General features: G+C 49.2%; 2 protein-coding genes across 10 annotated transcripts in view; both read right to left on the bottom strand.

Moving 5' to 3' along the window:
* Nucleotides 1-923, bottom strand: part of RBM4 (RNA binding motif protein 4) — a 33,786-nt gene extending 32,863 nt beyond the window's left edge. For all 6 annotated transcript variants that reach the window (XM_057726811.1, XM_057726810.1, XM_057726808.1 and 3 more), the window contains exon 1: nucleotides 792-923. The gene's annotated coding sequence lies outside the window, so the exon portion shown is untranslated. The remainder of the gene's footprint in view (nucleotides 1-791) is intronic.
* RBM14 (RNA binding motif protein 14) lies at nucleotides 855-16,334 on the bottom strand. Of its 4 annotated transcripts, XR_009052607.1 has the most exons (4): nucleotides 15,900-16,334; nucleotides 10,457-10,567; nucleotides 9,103-9,215; nucleotides 8,203-8,341 (listed from the first exon to the last, which is right to left on the bottom strand). XR_009052607.1 is itself a non-coding variant. In XM_057726796.1 (3 exons), exons 1-3 carry the CDS (start codon nucleotides 16,234-16,236, stop codon nucleotides 8,134-8,136), a joined length of 2,010 nt encoding a protein of 669 aa, XP_057582779.1. In that variant the 5' UTR covers nucleotides 16,237-16,334; the 3' UTR covers nucleotides 7,459-8,133. The 4 variants fall into 4 exon arrangements, 3 of the variants coding, with proteins under 3 accessions (XP_057582781.1, XP_057582779.1, XP_057582780.1); XM_057726796.1 differs by having other exon boundaries at nucleotides 7,459-8,341; nucleotides 9,103-10,567; XM_057726797.1 differs by lacking the exon at nucleotides 9,103-9,215 and having other exon boundaries at nucleotides 7,459-8,341.
* Between the last annotated feature and the right edge of the window lie 1,533 nt (nucleotides 16,335-17,867).

The raw sequence follows: 17,867 nt of genomic DNA, 5'->3' as shown, positions 1-17,867 counted from the left end.
GGTACTGGGCTCTCTACCTACTACAAAGACAGTCAGGGGGAATTCCCCAGAGGTACAGTGTTTAGGACCCCTCGTTTTTACTACCGGGGGCCCGGGTTCAACCCCTGGTCGGGGGAGCTAAGATTCCCGCAAGCCGCGCGGCGGCGCCGCCAAAAAAAAAAGGGGGTGAAAGAAAACAAAGGTCTAAATACTTGGCTAGCTGGATTCACTGTCTGAAATTATGAACTGGCTCTTCCTTTCGTAACCAAAGAATCAGCCACCATTTCCGGAAAAGTGGACCTTATAATAGCTACGTTTTAGGGTTTCCTTTGGAAGCAGTTAACCCGTGACTTAGGCCAGATAGCGAGGCTTCTGAAGAGCACAGGAAGTGCTGGAGTCGGGAACGCCTCTCTCGGGGTGCCGTGCTCCGAGGTCCTGGAGAACTAGAGAGATGCATGGCCGGAGAAGGGGGCTTGAGCCTCAGCGGCCAGACAACGTCTCGGGGCTTGAGAAATTCTCGAAACGGGCTTGCAATTCCTAAGTCTAATGGAAGCGCGTTTATCTCGGTAATAACCTCGCGGCAGCAAGCCGAGCAAAGTCGGATAGAGGGCAGGGTGGGGAGAAGGAAAGGTATTCTCGGGGGAGGTCGTGGGGGAAGGGCTGCTTGAGGCTTACCGCGCAGTGCCGAGCACCGAGGTCGGCTCTCAGTGACGGATACGGAGGCCACGACCACCCTAGGATACCCCTGAAGCCCAAGAAGTGTGATTTAACAGAGCAAAAGAAAGGCCGTGAAGGGGCTCGGAGTCTCTCACCCGCACGAAAAGCAGCAGGGGCTCTCCTCCTCGGCGCGGACGCTTCTGACAAAACGCTAAAATGGCGGCGGCTGCAGCAGTGACTCTGGGTAGAGAGGGGGAGGTGAACCTACCACCGGATTGGCCGTTCAATAAAGCAAAAGGCAGGCGTTCCCGTAGGTCCTCTTCCTGATTGGTTACCACGAACGCCAATTACCTGAGGCCGGGAAGAGGTGGAAACGTCAGTAACCCCGGAGCGTTTATGCGAAAGCCAATGAGCAACTCTCTCGAGAAATCGACGTCACTGATTGGATGGAAGGTCGGCGTGAGGGAGGAACTACCAACGTGGGCTTCGCCGGCGGGGTTCCGCCCGCCATTAGGCGGAGCGAGCTAGGGCTCCGGTGTGGCTGTCTTTAGCTTCATGGCGCCAACTTTGTTAGGCTTCCACATCTCGCCAATCCACGTGCGTCCCATTTTGCCTTCTACTCTAAATTTCTCCCTCTAAACTCCCAAACGCCACCCCCTCGCAGCCAGGATGCTGCGGGCGGTAGCTTACGCAGACCCAGAAGCCAGGTAAGAAAAAAGACAAAGCTTCCCACCTGAAGAAACCAACCTCCTGCTTTAGCCAAGAACCCTCACCGGCGCGCTGGGAGTCCCGGATCTACCCCCAAATTGAAACTACTTTCATAGGTGGTGAAAGGAACTCTGAAAACGGTTAATGGGCTCAGCTTCAATGAGGGTATAAAGGCCCCGACGTCCGCTCGGTTCCGAGGGCTGCATTACTCAGGGGGCGCCGAGGAGACAAGTTCCCTCGAGGAACCAGCCTCCCGGGGTCCAAGATGAAGAAAACGCTTCTCTGTGTGACCGTGGAGATTGAGGAAACACCCCCGCCCTGCCCTGAGAAAAAACTAGAGAAGCAAAGTTTTTTGTTTCATTTTATTGGGCGCCATCAGCCAGAGCTGTAGGTTTAAACTCCTAGAACCGACCTGAGAAGGAAGAGCCTAATAAATCTCAACCAGCTGTAAGCAAAATACAATCAAAACCGCATTCTCTAGAGGGTCCGGCTTCCCTCATCACATTTTTTATCATCCTTTGGCTTCTTCACATAATCCCATCATTCACTGAACAAGCAATGACCCTTTTTCAAGGCAGCTCTTGAAGAGGGAGTTTAAAAGAGGGAGCTTAAAAAAGGGGGATGGATGAATTTAAAACATGATAAAAGCAGTGGTTTGAGGAGAGGGATCATCAGGAGTGAAGATGACAAGTAGGACATACTACTGTTCAAAGCAGCCCCAAAAGAGGTGGGGATCATGAAGAGAAAGTTCAGTTAAGTCAAAGTTATGGAAATAGATTTTAAAACCTGACTTGACTCAGAAATCAAATGGTGGGGAACTGGTCAAGAATTTATTCTAGGGTGGGAAAAGGTAAGAATCTAAAAATGTCAAAATGTAACATTTACACATGCAATGGCCACTAGTCTTGGTCCATTTTCATTGTGGATCCTAATGCTGACACTGGCTCTGAGTAAAGGCCAAAGGATCAGTGATGAAGGAAACCAATTGCATGTTAGCTACAAGTACGCCCTTTTGAGGGGCCCTGCATCAGGAGGTGGTCACAACTCAATATGCACAGGAAAACACATCTGGTATAGAAGTCCTTTCAGCTCCTTTGTCTGATCTTCCAAAATTTTTGTCCTTATAGCCTTGGAGATAAACTTTCTTCCAAAATACCAAAGCATATGAAATCAGCTTACTCTATGAAACTAGGAATCTCTCCAAGTCCAAAGAGGGAAAACTGGGAATATAAATCTTCTCAGGATCGCAGTTCAGGCCACTTTGCAGACCACCCCTCACCCCTTAATCTAAGTATATTCTTGATTTACCTTCTGAAAGTCCTCTAGGTTGAGTTATATTTGTTTCATTTTGCAAACTCATCCAACTGACTAAACATTAAATCATTCCCCTGCTTTTTAAATTAAAACCCATGGCAATTGGAAGTTTCAATTAACACTACCCAATCTGGTTGTTTGCCTGAATCTCTAAATCTAACAACTCTCCAACCCCCACCCCGCCCCCCCAACTATGCTCCAGTACACTGGCCCCTTTGTCCCAAGCTCATTCAGACTTAAGTGTTCTTTCTCCAGGTCCTTTACTGGCCACCCCATCTAAAGACATCCCCCTACTCCAACCCTACACCTTGGAACTCTATCCCATGACTCCATGTTATTTTTCCAAATACTTACCACCACTTGAAATCCTATTTGTTCATTTTCTGACTTCCTCCCACCCCCCTTCCCCCAGCAAATACTTGTTCCACAGGAGCAAGGACCTTTTCTTGTTGTCTATCATCATCCTGTATTAAAACTGCACCTGGCACATGGTAAGCACTCAAATATTTGTTGGCTAACTTAACAAATGGATAAATGAACACACGAGTTAAATTCTTGATAACCAAGAGGAGAGAAATGACTTTGGATTTTCAGTCAATATCAGCATAAGAACATGGACACTCAGTACTAAAAACAAGCACTTGTGCTCTTATCTCCTAGTATACTTTCCGGTCTCCCCATAAAAAGCAGGTGCCCAAAAGCCAGGGGGTAACTTATGCTACAGCTTTTGATTACCAGGATTACGTCTGACAAATGCTGCAAAATGAAGCTTTAGGTAGGGAAGATTTGTAGCTCCAGTGTCTCCATAGTGATGTTCATTTACCCAACTGTATTTTACCAAGTACTAAAGAAACAATGTTTGCCCCTTAAAAACCATTAAAGGTTTTTAAATTAAAGATATCTGGTCCAAACCCTTTACCTTACCACCCCAACTACAGAGAATGGGATGTTTTAAAAGCACCTTGTCTGGAACACTGCAGATGCCACTTTGGTGATTCTTCTGATCAGGTTACCAAGCCTCTAAGTTAAAAGATAAAGCGACTTGTCCAGAGTCATCTAGACAGTTGGCTTTCTGTCAGAGCCAAGCATAAATATGTTCTGGCTCCAGATCTTGAAGAGATGAAAGAGTCTGGAGCCTGCAGCCTGGACCCTTAAAAGGGAAATGATGGGCAAATCCAAATTCAGGGGGAAACACTGTTGTCAGTGAAGACTACTCAAACGTTAATAAGCAATCTGTATTCGTTTCAAACCCTTTCACACCCTTAGGAATGTATACAACTTACGTACCTAATAACTCTGGCTCCTGATCCAGAAATGAGTTACTGTTCTAACAGGGGCTCAAATTAAAAACCAGTATTCTCCAGGGATGTTCAGAGGGAGCCACTAGGCCAGTCAGCAAGCTTCCTAGGCCTCCAGTCTCACTACCAGCTACACACACTAAGCCTCCCCTTAATGTCTGTGCAGGTCCCCTACCCATACCTAGGAGACAATCTGACCCCCAGGATACAACAGCGTTGTATGAGGCTGGAGGTGGCCAAAACTGGTATGGTATGGTTCAGTGGCCTACATCACACCTAAGTACCACTCATTACAGAAATCCCCTTCCTTCACTGTTACTCATTCGTGCTAAACTCACACCTACATCCAAAGTCCTTTGCTAAACTGTGTGCTCCCCTAGGCAATCCCAATCTCCCCAGAATGTTCTAACTCCTTATTTCTGAGATGGCTAGCATTTAATGAGCAGTGACTATATATAAGGCCCTATACTTGCTACATGTTATTTGCTCCAACAGTAGTATTACAAGCAAAATCCTGGATGGTTCAAATGGCAGGTTCCATTCCTTGATCCACTACTTTCTAGCCATGTGATCTTAAGAAGTTACTTAACCTACAGCCTCAATTTCCCAATTTATAAAACAGGTTTGAGTTGCAATAAAGATAAAATGAAATATATGAAAAACACTTTTAACAATGTTTAGCATGTGTTCAACAGATGTTAGCTATTATCCCCATTCTTTAGATAAAAAAACTAAGGTAGAATTCCAAGATCACACAGATAAGTGGCAGAACCAGGATTCAAACTCAGGAAGCCTGATCTTAGAGCGAACACCCTCAGTAATTCTCTCTGTGCCATGTCAGTTTTCAAATCAAACAAATCCCATTTCCACAGTTTTCTGTAGTGGGACTGCCGCATCCCCTCCATCCTTACCTACCACTTCCCTAGCATTACTTATTAACTGCAACTAGTTCATCGAGGTAGGTCCTGCCTCCCCCAGATTATCCATTCCCCAAAGTCGGCCCAAGGGGTTCAGCTACCTGAACATGGTATTTCCAGCACTGCAGACACACAGTATTTCTCATGATTTACAGGTAGACTTGAAATCACTTTAATAACTTTTTCTTCCTGGAGAACTCTAGATTCTACCCTTTATGATCTTTTTACAGGTACCTGCAGAATTTCGGTGAAATGAGAATTTTCCGCCTATCATATCCATCTTATTACCCAAACTCCTATTACATTACATACTAGTCCATAAATCTAGGAAATTAACTTTCATTATGACCTTAATCATCCCACATTATAGTCAACTTACTTGGCTTGATAGGACAAAATGACTGTAGAACCAACAGTCTGTGCAGAGACTCTGGCAGGGCTTAACTGATGGGCATGACTAGAAAGGCAGCCTACCCACAGAGGCTGACCACTCAGTGATAGCCCCATTACCTCCAATACAAGGGCCGGGGATCCAGGCTTACCCCAGACAGACTCTGAAACAAGGTCCAAACCTCGGAAAAGAACAGGCTGATGAGGTGAGAAGCCTTTATGTAGTCTTGTTCCAGGAATAAACCATCTAAATCTTCTCCAATGGAGGTCAAATTACAGAGGTGATAGATCAGAAGTGCAAAGATCTGAAGGACACTGGGAGCCCATATTCCCACCCCCTTTCCCAAAACACATTAAATATCTATCCTCCCATTCACTCAACCCAACAGTCTCCCAAGTTATAGGACCCTGGAAATTAGAAATCCACAAAAAGCAAAGTATGAGGAGTGGGTTATAGGATTAACACAGGTGGCATAATTTAAAGAGGGAGGGAATTTTAAAACAATCTGCAAGAAAGAGGAAAATGACAGATGATTTAGCTTTAGCTCCATCTAGCCTGGCAGCAGAGGCAGCAAGGGCATCAGGACCTAAAGATAAGCAGAGTGATCCGCTAGGCCAGGTCACTCTGAAGAACTTGGGCTGCAATAAAGAAATATCAACACTGGCCCCAAGAGCACATTAGGCTATTTTTCACAGGAACCATGGGATTGGGACAGTGGTAGAACCCTCAATGGACAGAGAGAAGATGACAGAAAGCCACACCGACAAAGAAAGAAGTAATTACAAATACAGAGGCCACAATCACAGCACTATAATTAACCAACCCTTGATTTTCCAGGGAAATAACCAGAGCTAAGCCTGTTAGCTTGGCCCTGAGATTACCCCACCCTCACTGCAAAAAAGTGACAAGAAACCCATCAAATTCCACCTCCTCCCAGTCCCGCAAAGAAATGAAAAGGAGCGGCAAAGCAGTGAGCAAAAAGAAAAGCAAGGAAGAATGCTATGGCCTCAGTAACCCTGAGATCATCCCAGTTTGCATCCACAAATAGGAGCTCACAAGACCATGTGCTTTTGCCCCCTCGACAGAGTGACGAGAACTTCTGGGGGCAAACTACTCTGTCACAGGCAAGTTCACAGAAACCACTGAAGGAGGCAGAAGAGAACCCACCTGAACTCCACTTGACACACACACCTCCCCAAAATCACCTTGCCCCAACAGACTCCCAAATCAAATTTCTAAAGCCCCCTTTCCCAAAGGAATGTCAGTAGGTCTCCTGTTATCACCCTACTCAACCAGTCTTCTGTTCACCCATCATAAAGCCCAAGCCTCCGTCTTGTCCATGGCTGGAACTGTCTTATTTTGTGCCCAGGTCCTCTGAACCCCTAGTCCCAGAATAAAAGTACAGAAAGAATCAATTCCTCACCCTATTCCAGCATTCCTATTTGGTTATGTTTGCACCTTACTCCCTTCCCAGAGTCTATCATAATGCCTTCAAATATAAACCCAGCAAGCAAACATCTGGAAATCCTAACAAATGGAGATAGGGAATTTGAGTCTCGGGTGACTATGTTGGCAGGGGTTGGCAGGACGCAGGAAGGACGCTCCGTGATGTTCAACAGGCGAAATACCAGGTCTATGGCCAGAATCCCCCATACCGGCTTCCAACTGTTCCAACCACAGGGCGTTATCAGACAGTGACATGACCCCCCACCCCAACTACTGGCTCCTTTCCAGGTCCGAGCCCCAGTACTCACTGGAGCCCACTGCCTGAAGGACGTACTAGACTCGTAAGCACCAAAGCAACCCTTTCCCCACTTCTCACTTGAGAAGCCAAACCCCAGAACCACCCTGCTGGAGCCCAGATTGTTTCTGAACTGGAGACAAGTCAAAGAAAATAGCCAAGCACGGGCAAGGAAAATGGGCAATAAATTTACTGCATTTTGGTGTGATTAACCCAAGTTGAAGCAACTTGGTCCAGACTCTCCAGTCCTAAATAAAGATGGCAGACTAGCAGAACGACGATGGGGTAAATCCTGCTGGCAGCAGGGAAATGATTCTAATTCCCGCATTCAAACCCTTTTCTTTCCTCATCTGCCCTGGGTTCTCTGGCCACCTTCCCTTTAGTTGTCATGTCTTCCTGGATGTCAAACTGGCTTCTCTGAAACTGAGTGCAATCAAGACAATGACAACCAGGTTTCCAAACTGCAAATCGCCCCAAGTTTTATTTGTAGTCCATACAAAAGGGAAAAAAAATTAAGGTTTTCTAACACCACCTACTTGGGGAGATGGGGGAATGGACTGTGCCGCACAGCATCAGCTAGAACATCAGGGGTCAGTAGGGATTTGGACACATACCAACCGACTGTCCCAACAGGAACTCAGTCTCAACAGTCTATAGAGGGACAAAGTCAGGGCCCCCTGGACAACTGGCACAGCTTGGCGCATAGGAAACGGTTAAGCTAACCCTTTCCTGGCCTCCCTCACATCTAAAAAGAAAAAGGCGCCGCCGACCTCAGCTGCAGGTTGCTTCCCCATCTAGACGACCTTAAATATCGCGCACAAAAAATAAAAGGGAGCCAGGAAAAAAAATAAAAACATAAAAGAAATTCCCATCCTGGGGAGATGGGAGGCAGGGGAGAGGGGAACCGCAGATCTAGAGCCAGTAGCAAGATTTGCTGCTGAGGCGAAGGAACAAAGTAGGTTACTGCCGAACACTCAAAAGGATCGTCTCCTGGGGAAGCCCCACATGGTAGAGGGGATGAAAAACCGCAAACAGGAGAGGTATGGGCCAGTGCTTATAACCTGGGTCTGCACCCTACTCCACCTCTCCTCTCCTTCCCTCCCTGTGGTGCCCCATTCCAGGATGGCCCTACATGCGGCGCTGGTAGCCAGAGTGCATCTGAGCTGCCCGCAGGTAATCATTATAGGAGCCCGAATAGCGTGCGTAATCGGAATGGGCATCGGGCAGGCGACGGTAATCCAGCGAGGACTTTGTCGGCGAGCGGCGGAACGAAAGCTGCGACTCTGATAAACGGCGGTAATCAGAGAGCTCGGCTAAACGCCGGTCGGAACCATACCTAGTCGAGAGAAGAAGACAGTTGGTGAATGAGACAATTGAGGGGAGGGCTCCAGGTGGGCACAGGGGAGATGCCAATGGGGATAGGGAGGGTGTAATCAGATTGGTCTCCAACAAACAAAGATTTTGTCAGAAGGCTCATCACCCTATCCAGGGCAAGAAATCAAGCCTGGTCCAACTCAGTGGGAAACCAAGCCCACCACTGAAGGCCTCCCTTCTGAACTGACCAAGGTGGATTCTGGTCTACATTCCCGAGCCACAAACAAACTATCCCCACCCCTGGGCCCCGCAGAGAAAGACCTTGGTTGTTTACCAACAGAACGGCGGACGAAAGCAAGGTCCCCAACTTCCCAAAGAGTGGACGCACCACATACACCCTGCCTTCAGCCAGTGAGTGCCAAAGGGACCCACCCCCGCCAAAGGCCAGGACAACCACGTAACAGGCTTAAGGATCCTTGAGACAGTGGGAAAGACTATGGGTCACAATCTTGCAGGCAGTAGCTCCAATAGCACTTGGGCTAGCCTTGACAGGTGACACTTCCCAGCCTGACTAGCTCGTACCACCCCAGGCTGAGCGCTATGCTCCACCTAACCCTGGTGACCAGGAAAGTCCACAGACATCATCCCCCTCGGCTTCTGGACATCCCAGAGGAGTAGACAAGATCAAGGGAGGGGCCGATGGCTCCAGTTTCCCTCCCATGCCAACCTCAGCCCCTTGCCCTGAGCCCCAGCTGGGGGCAGAGGCGGGGGGGCATACAGTACCTTTTCGACATGGCGACAGCCTTTTTGTACGGATCGTCGTAGCTGGCCCGGGGTGGGGAGAGGCGGGTACGCTCATAGGGCGGCGGGGTGCTGTTGGCGTTGGCAACGGCCCCCTGGGACATGGACAGGTAGGTTGCAGACGGCTGACCTGCCCCATCGTAGGCATTGCCCGGCTGGCCACGGTAGGAGGCAGCAGCCTGGGGATGCTGCTGTGCAGCATAGGAAGCAGCCAAGGAGGCTGACGACTGAGTGCGGTAAGGAGCTGCCAGGGTGGCAGAAGGTTGGGCCCCATAGGCAGCTGCAGCACCATAGGAGCCAGTGGCCGCAGCAGCTGACTGAGCCCCATAGGAGCCTGACAGGCCCATTGATGCTTGAGCCCCATAACTATTCAGCTGGGTCTGAACAACTGGCTGGGCCCCATAGGAGCCAGCCATTGGGGTAGTGGCTTGTGCAGCATACGCAGCTGGCTGGCTAGCATAAGCAGCAGCTGTAGCTGGCTGTGCCACATAGGCAGCAGGCTGGGAAGAGTAGGAAGCAGCCTGTTGTGCAGCGTATGGGGCAGACTGGGCATTATAAGAGGCCGAAGGCTGGGCATTGTAAGATGCTGCCTGGGCCCCATAAGCTAGTGAAGAGGCTGCAGACTGGGCCCCATAGGAGGCTGCCTGGGCCCCATAGGAGCCTAGGGAGGAAGCTGCTCCCTGGGTGTTGTAGGAGGAGGCAGCTGCACGAACCCCATAGGAAGAGGCAGCCTGCGCCCCATAAGAAGATGGCTGGTTACCATAGGAGGCAAGGGAGGAGCCCTGAGCCCCATAGGAGTTGAGCGAAGAAGCCGCAGCTGGCTGACCCCCATAGGAGGAGAGGGCTGAGGCCGAGGGCTGGGCTCCACCATACGGGCCAAGCGAGGAAGCTGCGGCAGACTGGGAGCTAGGGCTAGCCAGCTGGCCCCTGTATGGGGCCCCAAGGGAAACAGAGGGCTGAGCGCGGTAAGAGGCTGCCTGGGCTGTCATGGGCTGAGTCCGATAGCCGACACCCAAAGAGGCAGAAGGCTGGGCCCTGTAGGCAGCGCCCAGTGACACTGAGGGCTGGGCCCGGTAGGTGGCTGGCTGGGCCGTCAGAGGAGCCACATACGAGGCTCGGGGAGGTGAACGGCGCAGGGGGCTGCGGTCGCGACCAAAGAAGGGTGGTGTGGGCTGACGGGCTTGCCCATCAAAGCCACCAGTGCTGTTGCCAAAAGCCTGCTGGTAGTCGAAGGTGGCAGAGAAGCCACCAGTTCCGGGGAATGCCGTATCCCCAGCCCCTGGTTTCTTGGTCTTGTCCCCAGACTGGATAGCCAGGCCAGGCCCCTTCTTCTGACCCTTGGTTGAGAGTTCCACGTTGATGCGCTTGCCCTTCACTTCTTTGCCGTTGAGCTGCGCGATGGCGGCTTTGGCATCTGCTTCCTTCTCCATGTGAACAAACGCGTAGTCTGATAAAGCAGCAGACAGAGGGTTAGCAATTAGGGGGGCAGGGCATGCTACCTGATGGGTCCCAAACTGGACACACCAACAGCACCCAGCTGCTGCCAGCTACCTCCAGGCCTCCAAACCCTCCTCTCCAGGAGTAGGTCATAAAACGTGGCTCCCATATAACAAAGCTTCTGACTGTCCCAAGCAGTCAGCTTTGCCTATGGCTTTCTTCCCATTCTCCCTGTTCCCCCTGCCACCTCACCCAACTTCCTGGTGAGAGAAGAAAGAGCAAAGATGAACTGCAACTCAGGATAAAAATCTTCATATCTCCTGTAAGTATAAACCAGCAGACAAAACGCAGAAAGCATTCCTGGATCACTCAATTATTCAGTATTCTCTAACCCAAGATCACCAAATACTACTGTTCACCTTTGAGGCTTAACTCTCAAACACTGGAAATGAGCACTTCTGTCTTGGCATGACCCATGTCTCAGTCCAGGGTCCAGTTAAGGCAGGAGAGCTACACTGCAATGCACAGTCCATGAAATTCCTCCATAATCATCTCCCCTTGTCCCACAGTACTTCCCAGTTTTCAAAACAGTTCCATGCACAGGACCTCATCTGGGCCTCACAACAACTGCAGGAGGCAAGCAAAGCAAAGGATCATTATCCCCATTTTACAGGTGGGCAAGTACACTCAGAGAAGTGATATGGCTTGCCCCAAATCCATGTGTCAGAGCCAGGAACAGAATCCCAGTTCTCCGTGCCTCTTCACTACACCAGTCTACCCTGAGAAGTCAATGCATAAGGCAGGACTGTGTATTAAGACTAGACACTTAAGCTTAAAAGGGGAAAAGCTGGACCCCACATAAGCCAATGAGATGTGGGAATGGAAACTGAGCCTTCTGGCCGAGTTCAGGCCCGCGCCCCCAGGCTACATTACATCAGAAGTTACTCATCAACAGACAGAAGTATTCCTTACCCCTTGGGTTTCTGTTCACAGAAAAGATTTGGTTTCTCAGCTTCATGGCAAGAAGCTACAATTACTACAGCTAGCAGGCTCTGCTAAGCAGGTTACCCCTTATGTCCTCATTCAGGATCTGAATGAGCTGTGGTAAGACAGGCTTGAAGACAGGATGTCAATCTCAAAAGTCCTACTCACCTACCATAAAGAACAAGAAAACTTTACAAAGGGAAGGAATGGGAAGAAATTTTTGTTCACATCCAAACACATCACAAACCACAATGGTGCAAGCAGAATCTGAAGAACAATGAGAAGATCATACTGGTGGTAAGTAAGGCAATACACTTAACCCCATCTGGACCTGTGCCTACTTTTAAAGTCCAAGCACCAGGACCCCATCTCTCTCACATCACTTTAGGAAATGAAGGATTACCTGGATGAAATTACTAAGGTTCCATTCTTGATAAGAAATCCTTTTAAATGGCCTCTAAACAAGTGTCCTAATTTCTAGAAACTTTCACACTGGTATGCCCTCTCTAGCTGCTCCTATAAAGCAAGCCATTTAAGGCAATGCCACCAACGTGACTCTCATACAAACAAGAATAAAAATATAATCAACAGGTAGAAGTCCGAAGTGTGGTATAGCAGAAGGAATTCTGGGGCTAGGCGCTAAAATGCCTCAGGTGAAGATCCAGATCGCTGACTTGCTATAAATTCTTAGGGAACTTACAATTTATGTCTCCATCTGACAATCTGTCCTACCCACCTCAGCGTTAGAAGATTCAAATGAGATGATAAGAATGCCTTGTAAAGTATAAATATAAAAGTAAAGTGTAATGATAGAAATCATGACAATTATTCAAGCCTAGGAATAACCATAGGCTACTTCCCTACAGATATGATCTTTCATCTTTAATAAAACACAAGAGCACAATGCCATCTGGATGCAAATTTGGAACTTGCCATAGATGATAAAGGAACAAAATGCACTATCACAACTCTGTCTTCAAACCACTATGGCCAGAACCTGATTCTTCATCTACGAACTGTGAAAAGCAAAAGTGTTCCTTTTGGCCTAGCCACAGGACACTGGAACTGTCCTCTGATCTCTCACCTCCACTTTGGGTAGAGTAAGCTAAAAATCAACACTGGTGGTCCCAAATCTCTTTAAAAGCAAAGGCTGAGCTGACGCTACCTCCAGGAGAATGCAATGGCAAGCAAAAAGCAAGAGCTTGTAGGCAGATTAAAGGGAATTAAAAAAAGACTTTCAGGCACTGTGAGGGAACCAAAACTATAGAACCAAACTATATTCCTGGTTAACCTATACACAAATTCGTAGGACTGGAATAAGGTAAGAAAAAACACCTAACAAAAACTTTCAATGGGTTTACAAGAGCAATAGGACATCACATTATCTACTCCCTACTTAGCTGGGTTTTATTAAGAGACCAGCTTGTGAAACTTGAAAACTGAGATTTTGTCTGTACAATTGACCACATAGATGAGCTATATAGCTGATAAAAAGAAAGCCATCAGATACAACCATAACCAATTTATGTGAGTTTCTAAGCCTTATACTGAAGGAAAATGTGAATACCTGACTCAATCACATGAGGGTTAACTAACCCTTACCACAGTGAGCAGCTAAACCCAGACCTAGCCCTACCAAAGATTCCCAGGAACCTAACTACTCCTAGGACAATAAAGAAAAAACAAAGATCTAGCAAACTCCAGGGACCTACCTGCCTGGAGAGATAGTTCAAGGAAACAGTGATCTCTGAAGGAAATCCATCTCATTTAAAGGGACTAGCAGGCAATGATTTACAGAGCTCTCCTAATGGTTTGGTGGCATCACAATTCTTCTTGGTAGTACCAAAGTTAAGGGAATCCAGAAAAATGAGTTTTCCTATTCTCAGAAGAGTAAAAAATTCTACTTTGAAACTACAGAGCTGTATGTAGGAGGAAAGAATGCATACCCACAAGAAAGGAGAGGAAACAGTTTCCTATTCCACCTTTCAGACTTCTCATGAAATCTAAATGGTTCCCAAGGCTGTCAGCAACTCTCAGACTTCATCCTTGAACACCCAATAGAATGTAGCTGTAGAGAGTGGTTACAATCTGCTGTTGCTATGGAGACTTTTACTCTACAAATCAAATCACATTTAAGCTCCTGGAAACAAGCAACTATGTTTTTTCCCCTGTGAAATAGAACTGGTTGTCCTGTACAATGCCAAGCTTCTGTGCTTTTCAAAGACCTGACAACCAATACAAGATGACTCAAATGCCCATTCCCAGACCAAGAAATAAGTAAGCTATTTATAGAGCAAAAGCCAGTCTCTTCTACTACATTCCCAACTTAAAAACGTCATTTTCCTTCACTCCGAATAGAAAGGCATCAGTGGAGGATATGATCCTCAAATCTTTCCCAGTCCCTTACATCAAAATATTATCAGGAGATCTCTTACATATCAGCATAACTACAGAACAACTAACCACCACTCCCTGAGGAAGTCAATGCATTTCTGCCAATCAAATGTTCACAGAGGGACAAAACGCACAAAACTTTCACTCTAATTCTCACAAGGAAACAACCAGGAGTTCTAAAAACCACATGCAGTTACACACTTCACCCCACCCCGACTGTCACTTGGTGTCAGTCCCAAGCAAATATAGGCAAATTTTCAGCTTTCTCTACCACCCCAAAGGTGGATTCTTGACCAATGAGTTCCATAGAGACTGTCCCCTCAGATGCAAGTTTCTAGACTCCCAATCTAGTAGCTACCCTAAGAAGAACCACACACAAAAGTGTATGTAATACGTCAACCAAACACAGAATTCTCATAATGAGTCATATACATTTCCTGGCCAGGTGCCCAATCTGAGGCCCTTCCCACTCTTTCACTCTAAATAAACGCAAAAACCCATGCAACATACAAATACAGCCTGCCTCTGTATATGAGAGCACCCAGCAGGAAAGCCTGAGTCCAGACAGTCACGAACTTGCACAGCCTGAGTTGAGGAAAACAGAATGCAGTATTAATGCAGAAGAAAGAATTACTTCTAGTGGTGGAGACTGAAACCCTTTACACTTCCCCCAGTTACGGAAAGGATAAGGAATGACCCAAAAGATGTATCTTGGTGGGTACGAATAAGCACCTGCTCCCAAATTTATTTACTACCCTCAAAACTTCTCACACAGGGTATAAGCACCTATGAATCCAAAACCAGGAGCAAGTGATCAGATACTCACTCCCAGGTTGCATCCCAAGGCAAAGTTAACTCTGATCTTTTCCCAAGTGGAACAGAAACTGGCCACATACACAAGGGCTGTACCTCTAAATCCTGCCAACGAAGAAGAGCTTAGGGGTAACAACCCAGACTATGAAAAAAGTCAACTGGGTCCCAAAAAGGAAGTCAGACCTATATTACAGTGATACATTCTTCTCGAAAGCAAACTAGCGATCCACCCTGACAATTAAAAGACTACTCAAGCAAAGACGACTATTACGTCCCCAGGTCCCCCTCAGCCAGAGTGTGCGCTCTTGCAAAATCACCAAGTTTCTAAAAGAAGAACACTGCCCTGGGGCACCCGCTTGACAGGACAGCCGCTCAGAAGAGGTCGTTTCATAAAACAAGCCTTCTTCCACAGGGAAAAGTTCGGGGTTCCCAGTTTATAGATGTAAGATCGATCCCAAAGTGGGGGGGAGTTTGAGGGAGTTGGAAAGCGCAGTTGCCACGCCTAACCCACCTAACAATAATGAGAGGCCAAAGTGGTTCGGAAGGGGGCCCTCCTGTACCCACAAGTAACCATGCCCATGAGTAGACCCACGCCACACAATACTAAAAGATCCCAGCCCGAGAAACTTCCAAGGGCCCCGTTACCTTCCGCTCGGGAGCATTCATCGGGAGGGAACACGAGGGTGGCCTTGGGGGGGCGGGGGCAGTGTCAGCCCCCACCTTTTCCCTTGCTCTGACAGACGTCTGGAGAGGAAGTGGGGAAGTGGCGAAATCTTCCCCGCTCCATGATCCGGCTTGTGCCCGTCACTTCCCAATTTCCGCTCGGTGCCAGGCCCAGGAGGCCAGTGGAAGGCGCGCCCCCGGTACACTCCCAAGTCTCGCAGGCACGTCCCCGGCCCCGTAGCTCGGCTCACAGTGGCCGCCGCACCCACCCAGAGCCGCTTCCTCCCATTTGGCTAATGGTGCCTGGACCGCACGGGAGGAGGGTGGCTCTACCCAACGCGCCCCCGCCACCTCCGGCCTCACTCCCGCGGACTTCCCCCCCCCCCACCCCCGCCACCGCCAACCGCGCAGTGACCGACCCCCGGGAAAGGGGCGTGGCTAGCAAGCAGAGCGCCCCGAGCGCGCCCGCGCCCCCGCCTTCGCGTTACCTTTCACCACGTCACACTCGATGACGCGTCCGCGGCGCTCGAAGAGGCTGCGCAATTCCTGGCTTGTGCACGCAGCCGATACATTGCCCACGAATATCTTCCAAGTGTTAAGAGGCCGCGGGCGCGACATCTCCACCACGAGCGCGCGCCCCGGCCGCAGCTCGTGGCCATGCAGGGCCTCGATGGCGCGCAGCGCGCCCGCGTTCTCGCGCATGTGCACGAAGGCGAACTGTTTCATGACGGCGCAGCTCATGACCGTGCCGTAGGGCGCGAAGAGAGCTGCCAGCTCCTCCGGCGTCGTATCCGCCCCATCGACGTTTCCCACGAATATCTTCATTTTGCCGCCGCAGCCGCCTTCCCGGAGAGCCGGGACCGCTCCTCCAGCGACAGGCAAGACGTCCGACCCGCCGGCAGTCCTCCCCAGGAATGGCTGGCGACCGAGAACCCCGCCGCGCAGGCGCCCTGACCTAGCCAATCGGAGCCCAGATCCCGCGCGTCCTGCAGCCAATCAGAGAGGCTGAGAGAAGATGCGCTCAGGCGCAGCCAATCCCAGAGGGCCTGGAGCCCGCTCGTTAGCGGAGGGGGTGGGAGAGGGACGACGGCGCGCGACCAACCGCCACTGCCGGGGGGAGGGGGAAGAGGGTTGGAGAAGGGGATACGCGTGAGGGCTGCGCCGGGGCGGCCGAGAGGCCTACTTGGGGAGGCGGCCTCTGGCCCGGGTGGGGCCGGGGTCGCCGGGCCCCAAGGAAAAACTTTGTTCAGTCGGAAGTCAGAGCCCCTCCCATTCTGGCAGCCTAGACCAAACCCGCGCCGAGAGGTGGCAGTGAGAGTGTCCACCGGAAGGCCCGGCCTGGCGGGAGAAACCAGGACAAACGCCTTCCTTCAGCGAACGGCTCCAGGGCTGCCGCCTGTGCTGGGAGGTCTGAGGAGACCCTGAGAGGCATGTGCCCTGGGGAAACTCTAGTGCCATTAGTTTATTCTTTGGAAACACACTCCCTGAGGTTGCTGAGGTCCTGGCAGGCGCTGGAGACGTTGAAAAATTCATCAGAGCCCGCGTCTGCCTTTATGGACTTTTCAAACGAGGAGTGAGATACATGTCTTTGGTGTATCTTTGAAATTCTCCGCAGTGGAAAGCTTAATAAAGTGGGAAATTAAGCCAAAAGAACGGTCCTTGAGGGGGTAAAAGTTGAGCCTTTACATAAAAGAGGAAAAACTTCAAAACTGACAGATGTACGTATGTAAATAGAAAGATTTTGCGTAGCAGAAGACGTCAGAAATAGAACATGTGACAAGTTAAGGGAAATGTTTGCTTACAAGTTCATTATACAAATTTTATTGAGCACCTACCCTGTGGGGCAGGGCCAAGGATAAAGCAGTGAAGAAAAAGTGTCAAAAATCCCGATCTTGGAGCTTATATTATGGGGGAGAAAGACAGATAATAAACTAGTAAAACGTGTAGCCTATTAGGTAGTGATGAGAAGACGTGAAGGAAATGAGGAAGCAAACAAGCCATCCTCTGGGGGAATCATTTCAGACTGAAAGTACCTCTGTCAGGAAGTCCTAGGGCAGGAGCATGTCTGTCCAAGGAATCCCAGAGCATGTACAGCTGGAGAGGGGAACAGAGTGAACAATAGAGCATAAGGATGGGGGGCGTGTGTAGCACCTTGTGGGCCATTGAAATAATTTTGGCTTTCACTCTTAGTGAGACTGGAATTCTATAGAGAGCAGAGGGGTTCATCTGATATGACTTATCTTTCATATTTTTAAAACTTTTTTAAAAATTTATTTGGCTGCATCGGGTCTTAGTTGCGGCATGCGGGGTATTTCCCTGTGGCTCCCCGGTCCTGTGTTGCAGCACGTGGGCTTCTCTAGTTGTGGCTCTCTGGGCTCTAGAGCGCAGGCTCAGAAGTCCCAGCGCTCGGGCTTAGTTGCGCCGTGGCGTGTGGAATCTTAGTTCCCCAACCAGGA

The sequence above is a fragment of the Hippopotamus amphibius genome, chromosome 3 (assembly GCF_030028045.1).
Source record: "Hippopotamus amphibius kiboko isolate mHipAmp2 chromosome 3, mHipAmp2.hap2, whole genome shotgun sequence".
NCBI lineage: Eukaryota > Metazoa > Chordata > Mammalia > Artiodactyla > Hippopotamidae > Hippopotamus > Hippopotamus amphibius.
The sequence above is the reverse complement of the archived record's forward strand: the minus strand, read 5'-3'. Positions and strand labels throughout refer to the sequence as shown.